Source organism: Lepus europaeus, chromosome 5 (genome assembly GCF_033115175.1).
Source record: "Lepus europaeus isolate LE1 chromosome 5, mLepTim1.pri, whole genome shotgun sequence".
Lineage (NCBI taxonomy): Eukaryota > Metazoa > Chordata > Mammalia > Lagomorpha > Leporidae > Lepus > Lepus europaeus.
The window spans coordinates 34,088,474-34,104,880 of record NC_084831.1 but is presented as its reverse complement, the minus strand read 5'-3'; the positions used below and the strand labels follow the sequence as shown (position 1 = coordinate 34,104,880).

Here is a 16,407-nt window from a genome sequence, read left to right as displayed (position 1 = left end):
CAGGTGCCAGGTGCTTTCTCCTGGTCTCCCATGCGGGTGCAGGGCCCAAGCACCTGGGCCATCCTCCACTGCCTTCCCGGGCCACAGCAGAAAGTTGGACTGGAAGAGGAGCAACCGGGACAGAACCTGCGCTCCAACCGGGACTAGAACCCAGGGTGCCGGCACCGCCAGCCAAGAGATCACTCCTAACCAGGGTGAGTCTATCAGCACAATTGTGCATTACAAATTACACCCAAATTATAATTATACCCAAACACTCAGTTCTTTCGAGCAAATTCCAATTTAACCCATCAGTTTCACCTAAAATTATACTCCTAACTATAGCAATAGTACTGCTACTGCTGCTACCACCAGTAGCAGTTATTAATGTCAGAGATATATTTAGTTGGTGACATGTGTTTACTTTATAGTCATATGAGGTTTTTTTTTTTTTTAAAAAAAAACTATTTATTTGAATGAGAGAAAGAGAAAGAGAGAAAGAGAGAAAGAGAGAGAGGGAGAGAGAGAGAGAGAGAGAGAGAGAGAGAGAGAGAGAGAGAATCTTCTATCTATTAGTTCATTTCCTAGAGCCTACAACATCCAGGGCCTGGCCAAAGTCAGGTGCCAAGAATGAAATCTGAGTCTCCTACATGGATTGCAGAGACCCAAGTACTTCAGCCATCATCTTAGCAGGAAGCTGGATCAGAAAGGGAAGCAGAACTAGATCCCAGGCAGTGTGATATGGGATGTGGGCACCCCAAGCAGCAGCTTAACCTGTGGTGCCACAATGCCTGCCCCTAATCTCAGATATGTCAATCATGATGACAAATCTCTAAAACAGATATTAATATTCTCAATTTATAGATGAGACAAGCAAGGCTCAGAAAAGTTAAGCAACTTATCCAATGTCACACAACTAGTAAATGCCATATTTGGAATGTAAAACCAGGTTTGCTTTCACTGGGCCCGAGATGTGAGAATAGCTTCTGTTATACTCAAAGAATGGTTTTCCAACATATTCTTCCTTAGAAGAAGGAGAGTGATATTAGGCAGAAAGGATGTTCCAGAGAGAATGGTATGAGTAAAGGAAAGGAGGAAGAACAGAGCAAAGGAGGGGAGGCTGAAGAGATTGCTTAGTGTGTGGGAACTATATGTAGTCAAATACTGCTTGTGTCTACAGTGCCAAGGGTTAGGACAAGCGTGGGATACGAGCAGGAGAGACAGGCAGGCGCCAAACCACAAAAGCCTTATTTACTACACAAGAGAGTTCAGGATTTATTACCCAAGCCAGGGGCCTCCAAACTGAATAGGAACTTCAGGTATTCTGAAATCATTTGATTTCATTTCCATTTTAAAATAGATAGCTATTTTCATGGTAACAGACAAAATTAAATATATCATACACCAAATTTAAACAGAGACCATCATACTCATTAACTTGTGTTGCCAGGTTAGCTTCGTCTGCTGCATTTGTGAAGATATTTAAAACTCATAGCTCCATTTACTTTTTTTTTTTTAAAGATTTGTTTATTTTAAAGTCAGAGTTACATACAAAGATAAGGAGAAGAGAGAGAGAGAATCTTCCATCTGCTGGTTCACTCCCCAGATGCAACAGCTAGAGCTGCATTGATCTGAAGCCAGGAGCCAGGAGCTTCTTCCAGGTGTCCCACGTGGGTACAGGGGCCCAAGGACTTGGGCCATCTTCTATTGCTTTCCCAGGCCATTGCTGAGAACTGGATCGGATGTGGAGTAGCTGGGTCTGGAACCAGCGCCCATATGTGATGCCGGTGCTTCAGGCCAGGGCATTAACCTGCTGTGCCACAGTGGTGTCCCCCTCCCTTTTTTTTCTCTAAAGATTTATTTATTTATTTATTTATTTGAAAGGTAGAGTTTCAGAGAGGCAGAGGCAGAGAGAGAGAGAGAGAGAGAGGTCTTCTGTCCGCTGGTTCACTCCCCAATTGGCCGCAATGGACAGAGCTGGGCTGATGCAAAGCCAGGAGCCAGGAGCTTCCTCTGGGTTTCCCAAGTGCGTGCAGGAGCCAAAGCACTTGGCCCATCTTCTTCTGTTTTCTCAGGCCATAGCAGAGAGCTGGATCAGAAGTGGAGCAACCAGGACTCAAACCAGCACCCATATGGGACTCCAGCACTTCAGGTGGCGGCTTTACCCACTATGCCACAGCGTTGGCCCCTATCATCCGGCTTTTAACAACAATCAACTCACAGCAAATCTTTTTTTTTTTTTTTTTTTTTTTTTTTTTAGTCTTTTTTTTTTTTTTTTTAACTTTTATTTAATGAATATAAATTTCCAGTATACAGCTTATGGATTACAATGGCTTCCCCTTCCCATAATTTCCCTCCCACCCGCAACCCTCCCCTCTCCCGCCCCCTCTCCCCTTCCATTCACATCAAGATTCATTTTCAATTCTATTTATATACAGAAGATCAATTTAGTATAAATACTTCAACAGTTTGCACCCACATAGAAACACAAAGTGAAACATACTGTTTGAGTACTAGTTATAGCATTAAATCAAAATGTACAGTACATTAAGGACAGAGATCCCACATCAGGAGCAAGCGCACAGTGGCTCCTGTTGTTGACCCAACAAATTGACACTCTAGTTTATGGCGCCAGTAACCACCCTAGGCTGTCGTCATGAGTTGCCAAGGCTATGGAAGCCTTCCAAGTTTGCTGACTCTGATCATATTTAGACAAGGTCATAAAAGACAGGTTGAGGATAGTAACCAATGATCCTAAGAGTGGCCTTAACCAGGTCTGAACAATTATACAGCATTAAGTGGGGAAGAGGACCATCAGTACACACAGGTTGGGAGTAGAGCCATTGGTGGTAGAGTAGAAGTTATGATTACAAAGGAATGAGGCCCAAGTGCACTAGACAGGGTCTAGAACAAAGGACAGAGTCATTATTAGAGGAGCTAAGAAAGGTGCTGTCTAAGCTACAAGTAATTTTTCTGATTGAGAGGCAAATAGAACCTGATAGAAGGGGCTTGATAATAATCTGTTGGGCTTTAGGCCTTGTAAGTTAAGAGGCCCAGACCTATCTATCTCTTCACATGGGGTATATCCTAAGGGAGGTGTGAACCTCCTAGGGGAAGGCACTCTGTTGACTTTCATTACTTGGCTGGCCTGGGAGGAGAGCTGGCCAGGTAAAGGCAGGGGGCATCTCTAACAAGAAATTTACAGTTCTGCCTGCAATGTTGCTGACCCTACTTGGCTGTCCCCTCAGCTGCAGTGGTCACTTTGGAAGTTGGGCTGAGTGAAGGGCTTTTCAGCTTGGAGCCAATAGGATCTGTGGCTCTGACCTGGGCATCCTTCGACTCCAGGGCAGGTCCATTTCCAGTGATCCAACTCTTGGCAGAGCTGCCAGGGCTCTTCACAAGCTGACTTCTGCTGAAGCCCAGGCTTACCACATTGAAAGCCACTGCAGTGGACTGGCCTGTTGGGTCTCCTTGAGGGCAGATCACTGTACAGATCAGCCATTAATAGGCCTGCCACCCATTGTTTCTGATGCCTAGCTTTCTTTTCCTCCTGGTTTGTGTTAAAGCAGACCAGACGATGCAAGTCAAGGGAGTGCCCGTGTCCCATCTCTAATCTTCGGTGGCCTGAACTACAGGTCTATAGTCACAGGCATGTTCTGTAGTAGTTTTTCTAAGGTAGACAATGCCCATGAGGAAAATTATATTCTCACTTAAAAACTTTCTTTCCCTTTGGTCTGAAAGGGAGGTTTTTTTTTTTCCTACTTACTGTATACTTCGCTGATGGCAATGTGAATCTAGCTATGAGATTATTAGTTAAGTTCATATTTTGGCTATGCTATTACAGAAAAATGTTAGCCATCTCTTATAAGGTCTAAAGATTAAATTGTGCATCCTACAGATTCCTTCATAATAGAATTAGTTCCCTACCTTGAAGAGAATAGAGAAGTGAAAGAACAAGTTGGGCTTAGAATAGAGAGATGAGGGAGCAAGTCCTAGATCACTTGCTGACAATAGCAATATTACATGAATACTTAGCAAACCGTTTCAACCTTTAGATAAGAACTTAATAAAACATTTACCGGAAGGTCCAATGCCTTCTATAAATTTTAAGAATCATGTATTTGAAAACACGTCTTAAATATCTAACATGGTGTAGTTTGTTTAACCAGTAAACTTAAGCACAACCATATAAAATGTTTTTAGTTTCTTTCTACCAACAAGTTTAAAACATATGATACACAGATTCAGGTCATACAAATTAAAATGTATCTTTGATAGATTTTAGCAGCTTAAATTTATGGACAATCTTATCTAAAAGCCATTTAAAATAAAACTCTTAATAAAATTTCCCCATGTGGAAATACAATATGTACGCACATATAACATAGCATAATAGACCAATATCAAAATCCAAAATATCTGGTTGAAATAAGATTCCTTAAAATCATGACATAACATAGACCAAATCTGATCATTGTTACAAGGTGATTATTCAAGTCTTTGAAAATAAGCACATAGTTAAATAACCCATAGCTCTTCATCTCCTCCCTCTCTTTTTCCACTCTTAGATTTAACAGGGATCACTTTTCAGTTAAAATTTAAACACCTAAGAATAATTGTGTGTTAATTACTGAGTTCAACCAATAGTACTAGAACCACAACAACAACAACAAATACTAAAAAGGATAAAGTATTACATTGTACATCTAAAGTCAGGACAGGAGCTGATCAGTTCATTGTTGCTTATAGTGTCCATTTCACTTAACAGGTTTCCCCTTTGGCGCTCAGTTGTCACCGATCAGGGAAAACAAATGATATTTTTCTCTTTGGGACTGGCTTAATTCACTCAGCATGATGTTTTCCAGATTGCTCCATCTTGTTGCAAATGACTGGGTTTCGTTGTTTCTTACTGCTGTATAGTATTCTATGGAGTACATGTCCCATAATTTCTTTATCCAGTCTACTGTTGATGGGCATTTGGGTTGGTTCCAGGTCTTAGCTATTGTTAATTGAGCTGCAATAAACATTAATGTGCAGATGGCTTTTTTATTTGCCAAATTAATTTCCTTTGGGTAAATTCCAAGGAGTGGGATGGCTGGGTTGTATGGTAGGGTTATGTTCAGGTTTCTGAGGAATCTCCAGACAGACTTCCATAGTGGCTTAACCAGTTTGCATTCCCACCAACAGTGGGTTAGTGTCCCTTTTTCCCCACATCCTCTCCAGCATCTGTTGTTGGTAGATTTCTGAATGTGAGCCATTCTCACCGGGGTGAGATGGAACCTCATTGTGGTTTTGATTTGCATTTCTCTGATTGCTAGTGATCTTGAACATTTTTTCATGTGTCTGTTGGCCATTTGGATTTCCTCTTTTGAAAAATGTCTATTGAGGTCCTTGGCCCATCTCTTAAGTGGGTTGTTTGTTTTGTTGTTGTGGATTTTCTTGATTTCTTTGTAGATTCTGGTTATCAATCCTTTATCTGTAGTATAGTTTGCGAATATTTTTTCCCATTCTGTTGGTTGCCTCTTCACTTTCCTGACTGTTTCTTTTGAAGTACAGAAACTTCTCAATTTGATGCAATCCCAAATGTTAATTTTGGTTTTGACTGCCTGTGCTGTTGGAGTATTTTCCAGGAAGTCTTTGCCTGTGCCTATATCTTGCAGGGTTTCTCCAATGCTCTCTAATAATTTGATGGTTTCGGGTCGTAGATTTAAGGCTTTAATCCATGTTGAGTGAATTTTTGTGTAAGGTGATAGGTATGGGTCTTGCTTCAAGCTTCTGCACGTGGAAATCCAATTTTCCCAGCACCATTTATTGAATAGACTGTCCTTATTCCAGGGATTAGATTTGGATCTTTGGTCAAATATAAGTTGGCTGTAGATGTTTGGATTGATTTCTGGTGTTTCTATTCTGTTCCATTGGTCTATCCATCTGTTTCTGTACCAGTACCATGCTGTTTTGATAACAACTGCCCTGTAGTATGTCCTAAAATCAGGTATTGTGATGCCTCCGGCTTTGTTTTTGTTGTACAGGATTGCTTTGGCTATTCGAGGTCTTCTGTGTCTCCATATGAATTTCAGCATCATTTTTTCCAGATCTGAGAAGAAGGTCTTCGGGATCTTGATGGGTATTGCATTGAATGTATAAATTGCTTTTGGGAGAATAGACATTTTGATGATATTGATTCTTCCAATCCATGAGCATGGAAGATTTCTCCATTTTTTGGTATCCTCTTCTATTTCTTTCTGTAAGGTTTTGTAGTTTTCATCGTAGAGATCTTTAACGTCTTTGGTTAAGTTTATTCCAAGGTATTTGATTGTTTTTGTAGCTATTGTGAATGGCATTGATTTTAGAAGTTCTTCCTCAGCCGTGGCATTGCCTGTGTATACAAAGGCTGTTGATTTTTGTGCATTGATTTTATATCCTGCTACTTTGCCAAACTCTTCGATGAGTTCCAGCAGTCTCTTAGTAGAGTTCTTTGGGTCCCCTAAATAAAGAATCATATCATCTGCAAAGAGGGATAGTTTGAGTTCGTCCTTCCCAATTTGTATCCCTTTAATTTCTTTTTCTTGCCTAATAGCTCTGGCCAAAACTTCAAGAACTATATTGAATAGCAGTGGTGAGAGAGGGCATCCCTGTCTGGTACCAGATTTCAGTGGAAATGCTTCCAACTTTTCCCCATTCAATAGGATGTTGGCCGTGGGTTTTTCATATATTGCTTTGATTGTGTTAAGGAATGTTCCTTTCATACCCAGTTTGCTTAGAGTTTTCATCATGAAAGGGTGTTGTATTTTATCAAATGCTTTCTCTGCGTCTATTGAGAGAATCATATGGTTTTTCTTCTGCAGTCTGTTAATGTAGTGTATTACGTTGATTGTTTTGCGAATGTTGAACCATCCCTGCATACCGGGGATGAATCCCACTTGGTCTGGGTGGATGATCTTTCTGATGTGTTGTTGCAATCTATTGGCCAGAATTTTATTGAGGATTTTTGCATCTATGTTCATCAGGGATATTGGTCTGTAATTCTCTTTCAATGTTGCATCTCTTTCTGGCTTAGGAATTAAGGTGATGGTGGCTTCATAGAAAGAATTTGGGAGGATTCCCTCTTTTTCGATTGATCTGAATAGTTTGAGGAGAATTGGAGTTAGTTCTTCTCTAAATGTCTGGTAGAACTCAGCAGTGAATCCATCTGGCCCTGGGCTTTTCTTTGTTGGGAGGGCCTTTATTGCTGTTTCAATTTCTGTGTCAGTTATTGGTCTGTTTAGGTTTTCTATGTCTTCCTGGCTCAATTTAGGGAGGTTGTATGTGTCCAAGAATCTGTCCATTTCTGATAGATTTCCCTGTTTGCTGGCATACAAGTCCTTGTAGTAATTTCTGATGATTCTTTTTATTTCTGTGGCGTCTGTTGTTACGTTTCCCATTTCATCTCTGATCCTATTGATTTGGGTCTTTTCTCTTCTTTTTTTAGTTAGTTGGGCCAATGGGGTGTCAATTTTGTTTATTTTTTCAAAAAACCAGCTCCTCGTTTGGCTGATTTTTTGTAATGTTTTTTTGGATTCAATCTTGTTGATTTCTTCTCGGATTTTAATTATTTCTCTTCTCCTACTGGGTTTGGGTTTGGTTTGCTGCAGATTTTCTAGATCCTTGAGATGACTTGAAAGCTCATCTATTTGGTGCCTTTCCAATTTCTTGATGTAGGCACCTATTGATATAAACTTTCCTCTTAACACTGCTTTTGTTGTATCCCATAGGTTTTGGTATGTTGTGCTGTTATCCTCATTTACTTCCAGAAAATTTTTGATTTCTCTTTTAATTTCTTCTATGACCCATTGTTCATTCAGGAGCATGTTGTTCAATCTCCATGTGTTTGCACGTGCTCTAGGGATTCCTGAGTTGCCAATTTCCAATTTCATTCCTTTGTGGTCTGAGAAGCTGCATGGTATGATTCTAATTCTTTTGAATTTGCTGAGACTTGCTTTATGGCCTAGTATGTGGTCAATCCTAGAGAGGGTTCCATGTACTGCTGAGAAGAATGTAAAGTCCTTAGATGTAGGATGAAATGTTCTGTAGATGTCTGTTAGATCCATTTGGGCTATAGTGTCATTTAAATCTACTGTCTCCTTGTTGATCTTCTGTCCTGTTGATCTGTCTATCTCTGAGAGTGGAGTATTGAAGTCCCCCAGTACTATTGTATTGGGGTCTAAGTCTCCCTTTAAGTCCCTTAACAAGTCTTTTAAATAAGCTGGTGCCCTGTAATTAGGTGCATATACGTTGATAATCGTTATATCTTCCTGTTGAATGGATCCCTTAATCATTAAATAGTGCCCCTCTTTGTCTCTCCTAACAGTTTTTGTGGTGAAGTTTATGTTGTCCGATATTAAGATGGCTACGCCCGCTCTCTTTTCATTTCTGTTGGCGTGGTATATCTTTTTCCAGCCTTTCACTCTCAGCTTGTATGGATCATTGTTGGATAGATGGGTTTCTTGTAAGCAGCAAAAGGATGGGTTTTGTTCCTTAACCCAATCAGCCAATCGGTGTCTTTTAACTGGACAGTTCAAGCCATTAACATTCAATGTGACTATTGAGAAGGAGTAACTTTGCCCTGCCATTAGCCAAAGATACTTTCTAATATATGGTTTGAGATTCCTGTGATCTTTTGGTGTGAGGTTTCCTACCTTTACCTTCTTTCATATTGGTGACCGTGTTTCTGTGTTTCTGTATGTAACACATCTTTAAGCATCTTTTGCAGGGCTGGACGAGTGGCGACAAATTCTTGCAATTTCTGTTTGCTGTGAAAGGTCTTTATTTCACCTTCATTCATAAATGAGAGCTTTGCAGGATATAATATTCTGGGCTGGCAGTTTTTCTCTCTTAGCACCTGGGCTATGTCTCGCCATTCTCTCCTAGCTTGCAGGGTTTCTGAAGAGAAGTCAGCTGTGAGTCTGATTGGAGATCCTCTGAGAGTAATCTGGCGTTTCTCTCTTGCACATTTTAGGATCTTTTCTTTGTGTTTCACTGTGGTGAGTTTGATTACGACGTGTCGTGGTGAGGATCTCTTTTGGTCATGTTTATTAGGGGTTCTATGAGCTTCCTGTATTAGGATGTCTCTGTCTTTCTCCAAACCTGGGAAATTTTCTGTTAGTATCTCACTAAAAAGGCCTTCTAATCCTTTCTCTCTCTCCATGCCTTCAGGTACTCCTAGAACCCGAATGTTGGGTTTTTTAAGAGTATCCTGTAGATTCCTGACAGTATTTTTTAGGTTTCTGATTTCTTCTTCTTTTCTTTGATTTGATTGTTTCCTTTCCTGTTCTCTGTCTTCTAAGTCTGATATTCTCTCTTCTGCTTCGTCCATTCTGTTTTTAAGACTCTCTAATGTGTTTGTCATTTGATCTATTGAATTCTTCATTTCATTATGATTTCTCATCACTATCACCATTTCTTGTTCCACTAGTTGTTTCAATTCATTTTGATTCCTCCTTAATATTTCATTTTCACGAGAGAGATTTTCTATCTTGTCCATGAAGGATTTCTGTAGTTCAAGAATTTGTTTTTGAGAACTTCTTAATGTTATTATCAATTTTTTGAGATCTGATTCTTGCATTTCTTCAATCTCCCCATCTTCATAATCTTGAATTGGGGTGTCTTTTTCATTTGGGGGTGTCATAGTGTCTTCTTTGTTCTTGTTAGCTCGGTTTTTGCGTTTGTTGTTTGGCATGTTGGAGATATTTGGTTTCTTCACTGTGGTGTTTTTTCTTGTTACACTATGGCTCTATATTAAGTGGACTGTCTGCTTTCAGTGGTGCCTTAGAGGCTTGGGATGAGTGTGGACTGAGAGCTGTGTTTGGTTCCTCAGGGCTGAGGGTGTGTCAAAGATGAGACTCCCAGGTTAGGTGTGGTAAATCTCTCTCTTTTTTGATTCAAAAGGGAAGTAATTCCGCACAGCTGAATGTAATTGGAGGTAGTTAGCAGGCAAATGATATACCCACAGGAGCCAGAGATCGGAAGCTCTTTCCCAAGGACCACACAGGGAATCTCTGCTGCCCTCAGTGTGGGCACCAATTCTCCCGCAATCTCCCACTGGGTTGCCAAGTTAGATGCTAATCTCCTGTTATTTCACCCCTCCCCCCAGAGTCAGGTTTTTCTGCTAGGCTCAGGGCTGGCGCAGACCTGAGGTCGCCCTGCTTATGACGTATGTCCAAAATGGCGCCTGCTCTGTCTTGCTCGCCTTTGAGAGGTGAGCGGAGAGAGAGAAACTTGTGTCCGTATCGGTCGCTTTTTTTTTATTTTTTTTCCTCTCTCTCTTCAAGTTAGCCTGGTGAACTTTTCCCCACGAAGTTTCAAGCCTCGTTCCCTCTAGCCTCCTCTTTCCGCTTGCCCGCTGGTGTCTCGGGTTATTGTGGTTCGGCTCACCTCGCGTTCCAGCGCTGGTGCGTTGAGTCTGCTGCTGGTGTCCCGATCTTGGGCTCCCACGCTCTCCACGCAGGTACACTGTGAATCTCTAGTTCCGGAAGAGTTTCCTATGCTGTTTTATCCCCTACTCTTCCTTGACCCTGCAGTATCTCCACTTATATTAACCTGTCTCTCTCTCCAGCCTAATAGTGTGCTTCCTGCCTATTCCGCCATCTTGCCGCATGGCCAACTCACAGCAAATCTTGTTTCACTTACACCCTTTACAAATTGTATTAGTTTTCTAACGTTGTATAACAAATGACCACAAACTCAGTAGCTTAAAACAGTATCCGAGGGTTAGTTCATAGTTCTCCCTCAAGTTAAACCCCTCTCACACTTCAAATCTGTGCCAGGAAAAGGCCACCCCATTTAAGGGCCCATATGATTAGATCAGACTCACCAAAGATAATTTTCCTTCAGATCAACCTATTTGTGATAAAACTGTACTTGCACAATCTCTTCACAGCAGCATCTCCATTGCATTTGGCTCCATACTTGGAAAAAGTTGTGTGTATACCAGCAGTGAACTGTGACAACCCATGCGAAATGCTGTCTACCCGAGGAGTTCATTAGAGATTCAGTGCTCAAGGTTTTTACTGGGGGCTGCTCACATCTGCACTTTCTGCCTAGCATGTGCCCAAATCCCAGCCTCTCAGAAGGAAAGCAAATCACAGTGTTTGTACAAACAATTTGAGCACAGTGAACCGTAATTATCAATTAGGGAATGGTGGAAACTCTCCCCAAACCCAAGTTTCCAGATGCTAGTCAAGGACTAACCTTACAAGTAGGACTTTCTTAGGGACAGCAGTGTTAGGCATGGTATGTTATCTATTTTCTGCAGATAGCTACATTATATTTTGTTTATTCAGTCAACCAATTGATGGATATGTGAGTTGTCTAACTTCTGGCTACTGTGAATAATAGTCTTAGTAACATTCACAGGAAAGTCTTTGTGTGGACAAATGCGTTCATTTTTCCTTGGCAGATCCCTAGAAATGAAATTACTAGGTCATGTGGTAATTCTACTTTTAATATTTTGAGAAATCATCAAATCGTTTTCCAAAGTGTCTAACCATTTTACATTCCTACTAGGATTGTATCAGAGTTGCAATTTCTCCACATCCTTGCTAACTCTTACCTTTGTCAATCTTTCTTTATTATAAGCCATTCTAGTGAGTATGAAATAGTATCTCATAGTGGTTTTGTTTGCACTTTCCTAACAACTAATAGTGTTGTGCATCTTTTTTTTTAAAAATTGACAAATAAGCATTATATATATTTATGAAGCACAATGTGATGTTTTGATATAAGTCTGTCTTAACTTTGTTTTGTTTTTAACAGAATACCTGAAACTGGGTAATTTATAATCAACAGAAATGTATTTGTCTCATGGTTCTGGAGGTTGAGAAGTCCAAATTGAGGTGCCACATGTGGCGAAGGCCTTCATCCCATGGTGGAGGACAGGAAAGTAGCCATGCAAGACAGAATAAGAGAACAGGGCCGAACTCATCTTTTTTTTTTTGAAAGGCAGAGTGTATAGTGAGAGAGAGACAGAGAGAAAGGTCTTCCTTTTTGCCGTTGGTTCACCCTCCAATGGCCGCTGCGGCCGGCATATCGTGCTGATCCGAAGCCAGGAGCCAGGTGCTTCTCCTGGTCTCCCATGCGGGTGCAGGGCCCAAGGACCTGGGCCATTCTCCACTGCCTTCCCGGGCCATAGCAGAGAGCTGGCCTGGAAGAGGGGCAACCGGGATAGAATCCGGCGCCCCAACCGGGACTAGAACCCGGTGTGCCAGCGCCGCAAGGTGGAGGATTAGCCTGTTAAGCTACGGCGCCGGCCTGAACTCATCTTTTTATCAGGAACCCACTCCTGCAATAACTAACACACTCCCATGATAATGGCATTAACCCATTCATCAGGGCAGAGCCCTCATGACCTAACCACCTCTTAACGGTCCTCCCTCTCAACACTGTTGCCCTGGGGATAAAGTTTCCAACACACAAATTCTGAAGGATGCATTCAAGCTACAACATTTTAGATTGTGATATGAATATATAAATTGAATTAACATATCCAGCACCTCACATATATGTATCAGTTTTTGTGATAGAAAATGTTGAGCATCTTCTCATGTGCCTATTGGTCATTCACATAAACTCTGCCATTTTTAAACTGGGCTATCTTCTTATCATTAAGTGGTAAGATTCCTTATATATTCTGGATATATTTTTTCTCCCAATCTGTGGGTTGGTCTCTGGGATGCTGGGACTTTCTGGGGGTGCTTTTTGGTAGGTATGTTATGTTTATGCTTTAATAAAGATTTCTGGACATCATACAAAATGAGACTGCTTATCAGACTTTTACGTGCTCATCTTACAATATATTTTTGTTCAGTGGACTCCTGTTCCATCCTGAGAAAAGATCATTACAGTTAAAACATAGTCAGAAATGGTCATCTGAAACCACAGCTTACCTGATTTACTCTGTTCTTTCTCCTTCTCTTGTAGTTCATCAGTGAGCCTTTGGATCTCTGCATGAGCCATCACTAACCTCTTCGCTACGTGTTCCACACCTCTCTCTATGCAGTTTTGTGATGTTTTATTTTTTTCCAGGTCTTCATCATGTGACTGAAATAAAGTTATTTATTAGTAATAAAACTGTAAATAGTCTTCATGATATGTTGCTATTTTCTATAATGCTTGAAAGCTAGTAAAGAAAAGTAGTAAACAACATTTCATTTACATGCATTTCTTTCATTAGGTTGACCAAAAAAATTGGTATTTTGGTGGTTTTTACTTATAAAATGTAATTTCAGGATAGGCATTTGGCCTAGTGGGTAAGCCACCAGTTGAGATGCACACATTCCATTCTGGAGTGCCTAGGTATGGTTCCTGGCTCCATCTCCTGATTTTAGCTTCCTGCTAATGCACACCCTGGAAGGCACTAGGTGATGGCTCAAGTACTTGGTTTCCTGAAATCCACATGAGGGGCGGGCATCACAGCTCACTAGGCTAATCCTCTACCTGTGGCGCTGGTAGTCCGGGTTCTAGTCCCAGTTGGAGCACCAGTTCTGTCCCGCTTGCTCCTCTTCCAGGCCAGCTCTCTGCTGTGGACCGGGAAGGCAGTGGAGGATGGCCCAAGTCCTTGGGCCCTGCACCCACATGGGAGACCAGGAGGAAGCACCTGGCTCCTGGCTTCAGATCGGCACAGCGCACCAGCTGTAGTGGCCATTTGGGAGATGAACCAACAAAAGAAAGACCTTTCTCTCTGTCTCTCTCTCTCTCACTAACTCTGCCTGTCAAAAAAAAAAAAAAAATCCACATGAGGGACCTGGATTGAATCCCCAGCTTTTGGCTTCAGCCTAGCCCAGACCAACCTGGCTACTGTGGGCATTTGGGAAGTAAACCAATGGATAGGAGTTCTCTCTGTTGCTCTCTCAAATAAAATAATAGAAATGACAATTTAAAACATATTTTACTTTACATGGCTCAACCTTACATATAAGTCATCATATTCATAGGACTATAAAAAACAGAAACTCGGGGTGAACACTGTGGCACAACATATTAAGCCTTGGCTACTTTGCTTCTGATCCAGCTGCCTGCTAATGCATCCTGGGAAAAAGCAGCAGATGATAACCTGAGTTCTTGGGCCCCTGCTACCCACAAAGGAGACCTGGATGAAGTTTCTGACTCCTGGTTTCAGCCTGACCCAAGTCCCAGATGTTGCAGGCATTTGAAGAAGTGAAGTAGCAAACAGAATATCTCTTGCTCTTTCTTCTCACTTACTCACTTGATATTAAAAAAATTAAACATTCAAAATAGAGCATCATCTGGCAAAAAAAAAAACAGAGGAGGCAACACTCCTTATAAAATACTTTCATATAAAACACTTAATTTTAAGGAAGCACATATTTAACAAGGCTCAATTCATGTTAAGAGCTTTTCTGCAATTATTTTCAAAAGATTTTTTTACTTTTAAAAAATATTTTACTTATTTGAAAGGCAGAGTGACAGAGAGAAAGGGAGAGACAGAGAAAGAGGTCTTCCATTTGTTGGTTCATTCCCAAAATGGCTTCAAGGGTCAGAGGTAGGCCAGGCTGAGGCTAGAAGACAGGAACTCGATTTTGTCTCCTACGGTCTACATTGCTGAGAAACTGGAATCAGTAACCTGAGTTGGGAATAGAATCCAGGTGCTCTGACATGCAATAACAGTTAGGTCAAACACCTGCCCCCGGCTTTTTTTATTTTACATTAAAACAGGAACATTTTCCCATACCACTATATGACAATTTTTTAAAGAAAGTTATTTTTATTTTTTAAAGATTTATTTATTTATTTGAAAGTCAGAGTTACACAGAGAGAGAAAGAGAAGCAGAGAGAGAGAGGTCTTCCATCCGCTGAGTCACTCCCCAGTTGGCCGCAATGGCCGGAACTGCACCGATCTGGAGCCAGGAGCTTCTGCCGGGTCTCCCACGAGCGTGCAGGGGCCCAAGGACTTGGGCCATCTTCTACTGCTTTCCCAGTCCAAAACAGAGAGCTGGATCAGAAGTGGAGCAGCTGGGATTTGAACCAGCACAAATATGGGATGCTGGCACTACAGGCGGCAGCTTTACCCACTATGCCAGAGCACCGGCCACATGGAAGTTATTTTTTTAAATGTTTTATTCATTTATTTATTTTATTTGAAAGGTACTGAGAGGACATAGAAACAGAGACAGATCTGCTGGTTCACTCCCCAAATGCCTACAATAGCCAGGGATGGATAAGGCCAAATTTAGGAGCTGGTAGGAACTCAATCTGTAAATGACAGGGACCCAACTACTTAAGCCACCACTTGCTGCCTACCAGGGTACACATTAGCAAGAAGCTGGATAAGAAGCAGAGCTGGGACTCTGACCCAGGCACTCTGACACAGGATTTGGGTGTCCCAAATAGTAGCTTAACAGCTGCACCAAATGCCTAAGCCTCGAACAATGATTTTTGAAGGCTGTATAATGCTCCACAGTGGGTACAACATCACATATATATTTATATATACACACACATATATATACACACACATATCTATATATATACACATATACAATCATTTAAACATTTGGATAGTTTTCCATTTCTGTTATTATAAATACTGTGATATATAATTTCAGCTGTATGTATTTTCCCCTTTTCTTGGGTTATTTCTCATGGTTAAATTTCCAGAATATAGTTTATTCAACAGATTTAGCTCTTAATAATATTCTCTCAGATCAAAAAATTAAATCCATTGAAGAGAATTGATTATATTTAAAAATACATGGTATTCTTTATAAAGGAGTATATCACAAATATGTGATTTTTTAAAGGATAGAACACACATTGTTTAAATTTTGATATATTCTTTTTTTTTAATTTTATTTTTTTTAATTTTTTTTTTTATTTTTGACAGGCAGAGTGGACAGTAGAGGGAGATAGAGAGAAAGGTCTTCCTTTGCCGTTGGTTCACCTTTCAATGGCCACCGCGGTAGGCACACTGTGGCTGGCGCACCGCGCTGTTCCGATGGCAGGAGCCAGGTGCTTCTCCTGGTCTCCCATGGGGTGCAGGGCCCAAGGACTTGGGCCATCCTCCACTGCACTCCCTGGCCACAGCAGAGAGCTGGCCTGGAAGAGGGGCAGCCGGGACAGGATCGGTGCCCCGACCGGGACTAGAACCTGGTGTGCCGGCGCCGCAAGGCGGAGGATTAGCCTAGTGAGCCGCAGCACCGGCTTGAATTTTGATATATTCAATAAAAGTTAGCCAATGTATTAGACAGAGATTCATTTTTTTCCCACAAAGTTTATGATGTGTTTGTAATACTTTTTTTTTTTTTTTGACAGGCAGAGTGGACAGTGAGAGAGAGAGAGAGAGAGACAGAGAGAAAGGTCTTCCTTTGCTGTTGGTTCACCCTCCAATGACTGCTGCGGCTAGCGTGCTGCGGCCGGCGCACTGCACTGATCGGA

At 41.3% G+C, this 16,407-nt stretch overlaps 1 protein-coding gene across 1 annotated transcript in view; it reads right to left on the bottom strand.

The window, feature by feature from the left end:
* CCDC30 (coiled-coil domain containing 30) overlaps positions 1–16,407 on the bottom strand; it is a 38,155-nt gene that overhangs the window by 11,808 nt on the left and 9,940 nt on the right. Inside the window, exon 3 of the mRNA XM_062190063.1 lies at positions 12,900–13,053. Within this exon, the coding sequence (XP_062046047.1) occupies positions 12,900–13,053 (154 nt within the window). The remainder of the gene's footprint in view (positions 1–12,899; positions 13,054–16,407) is intronic.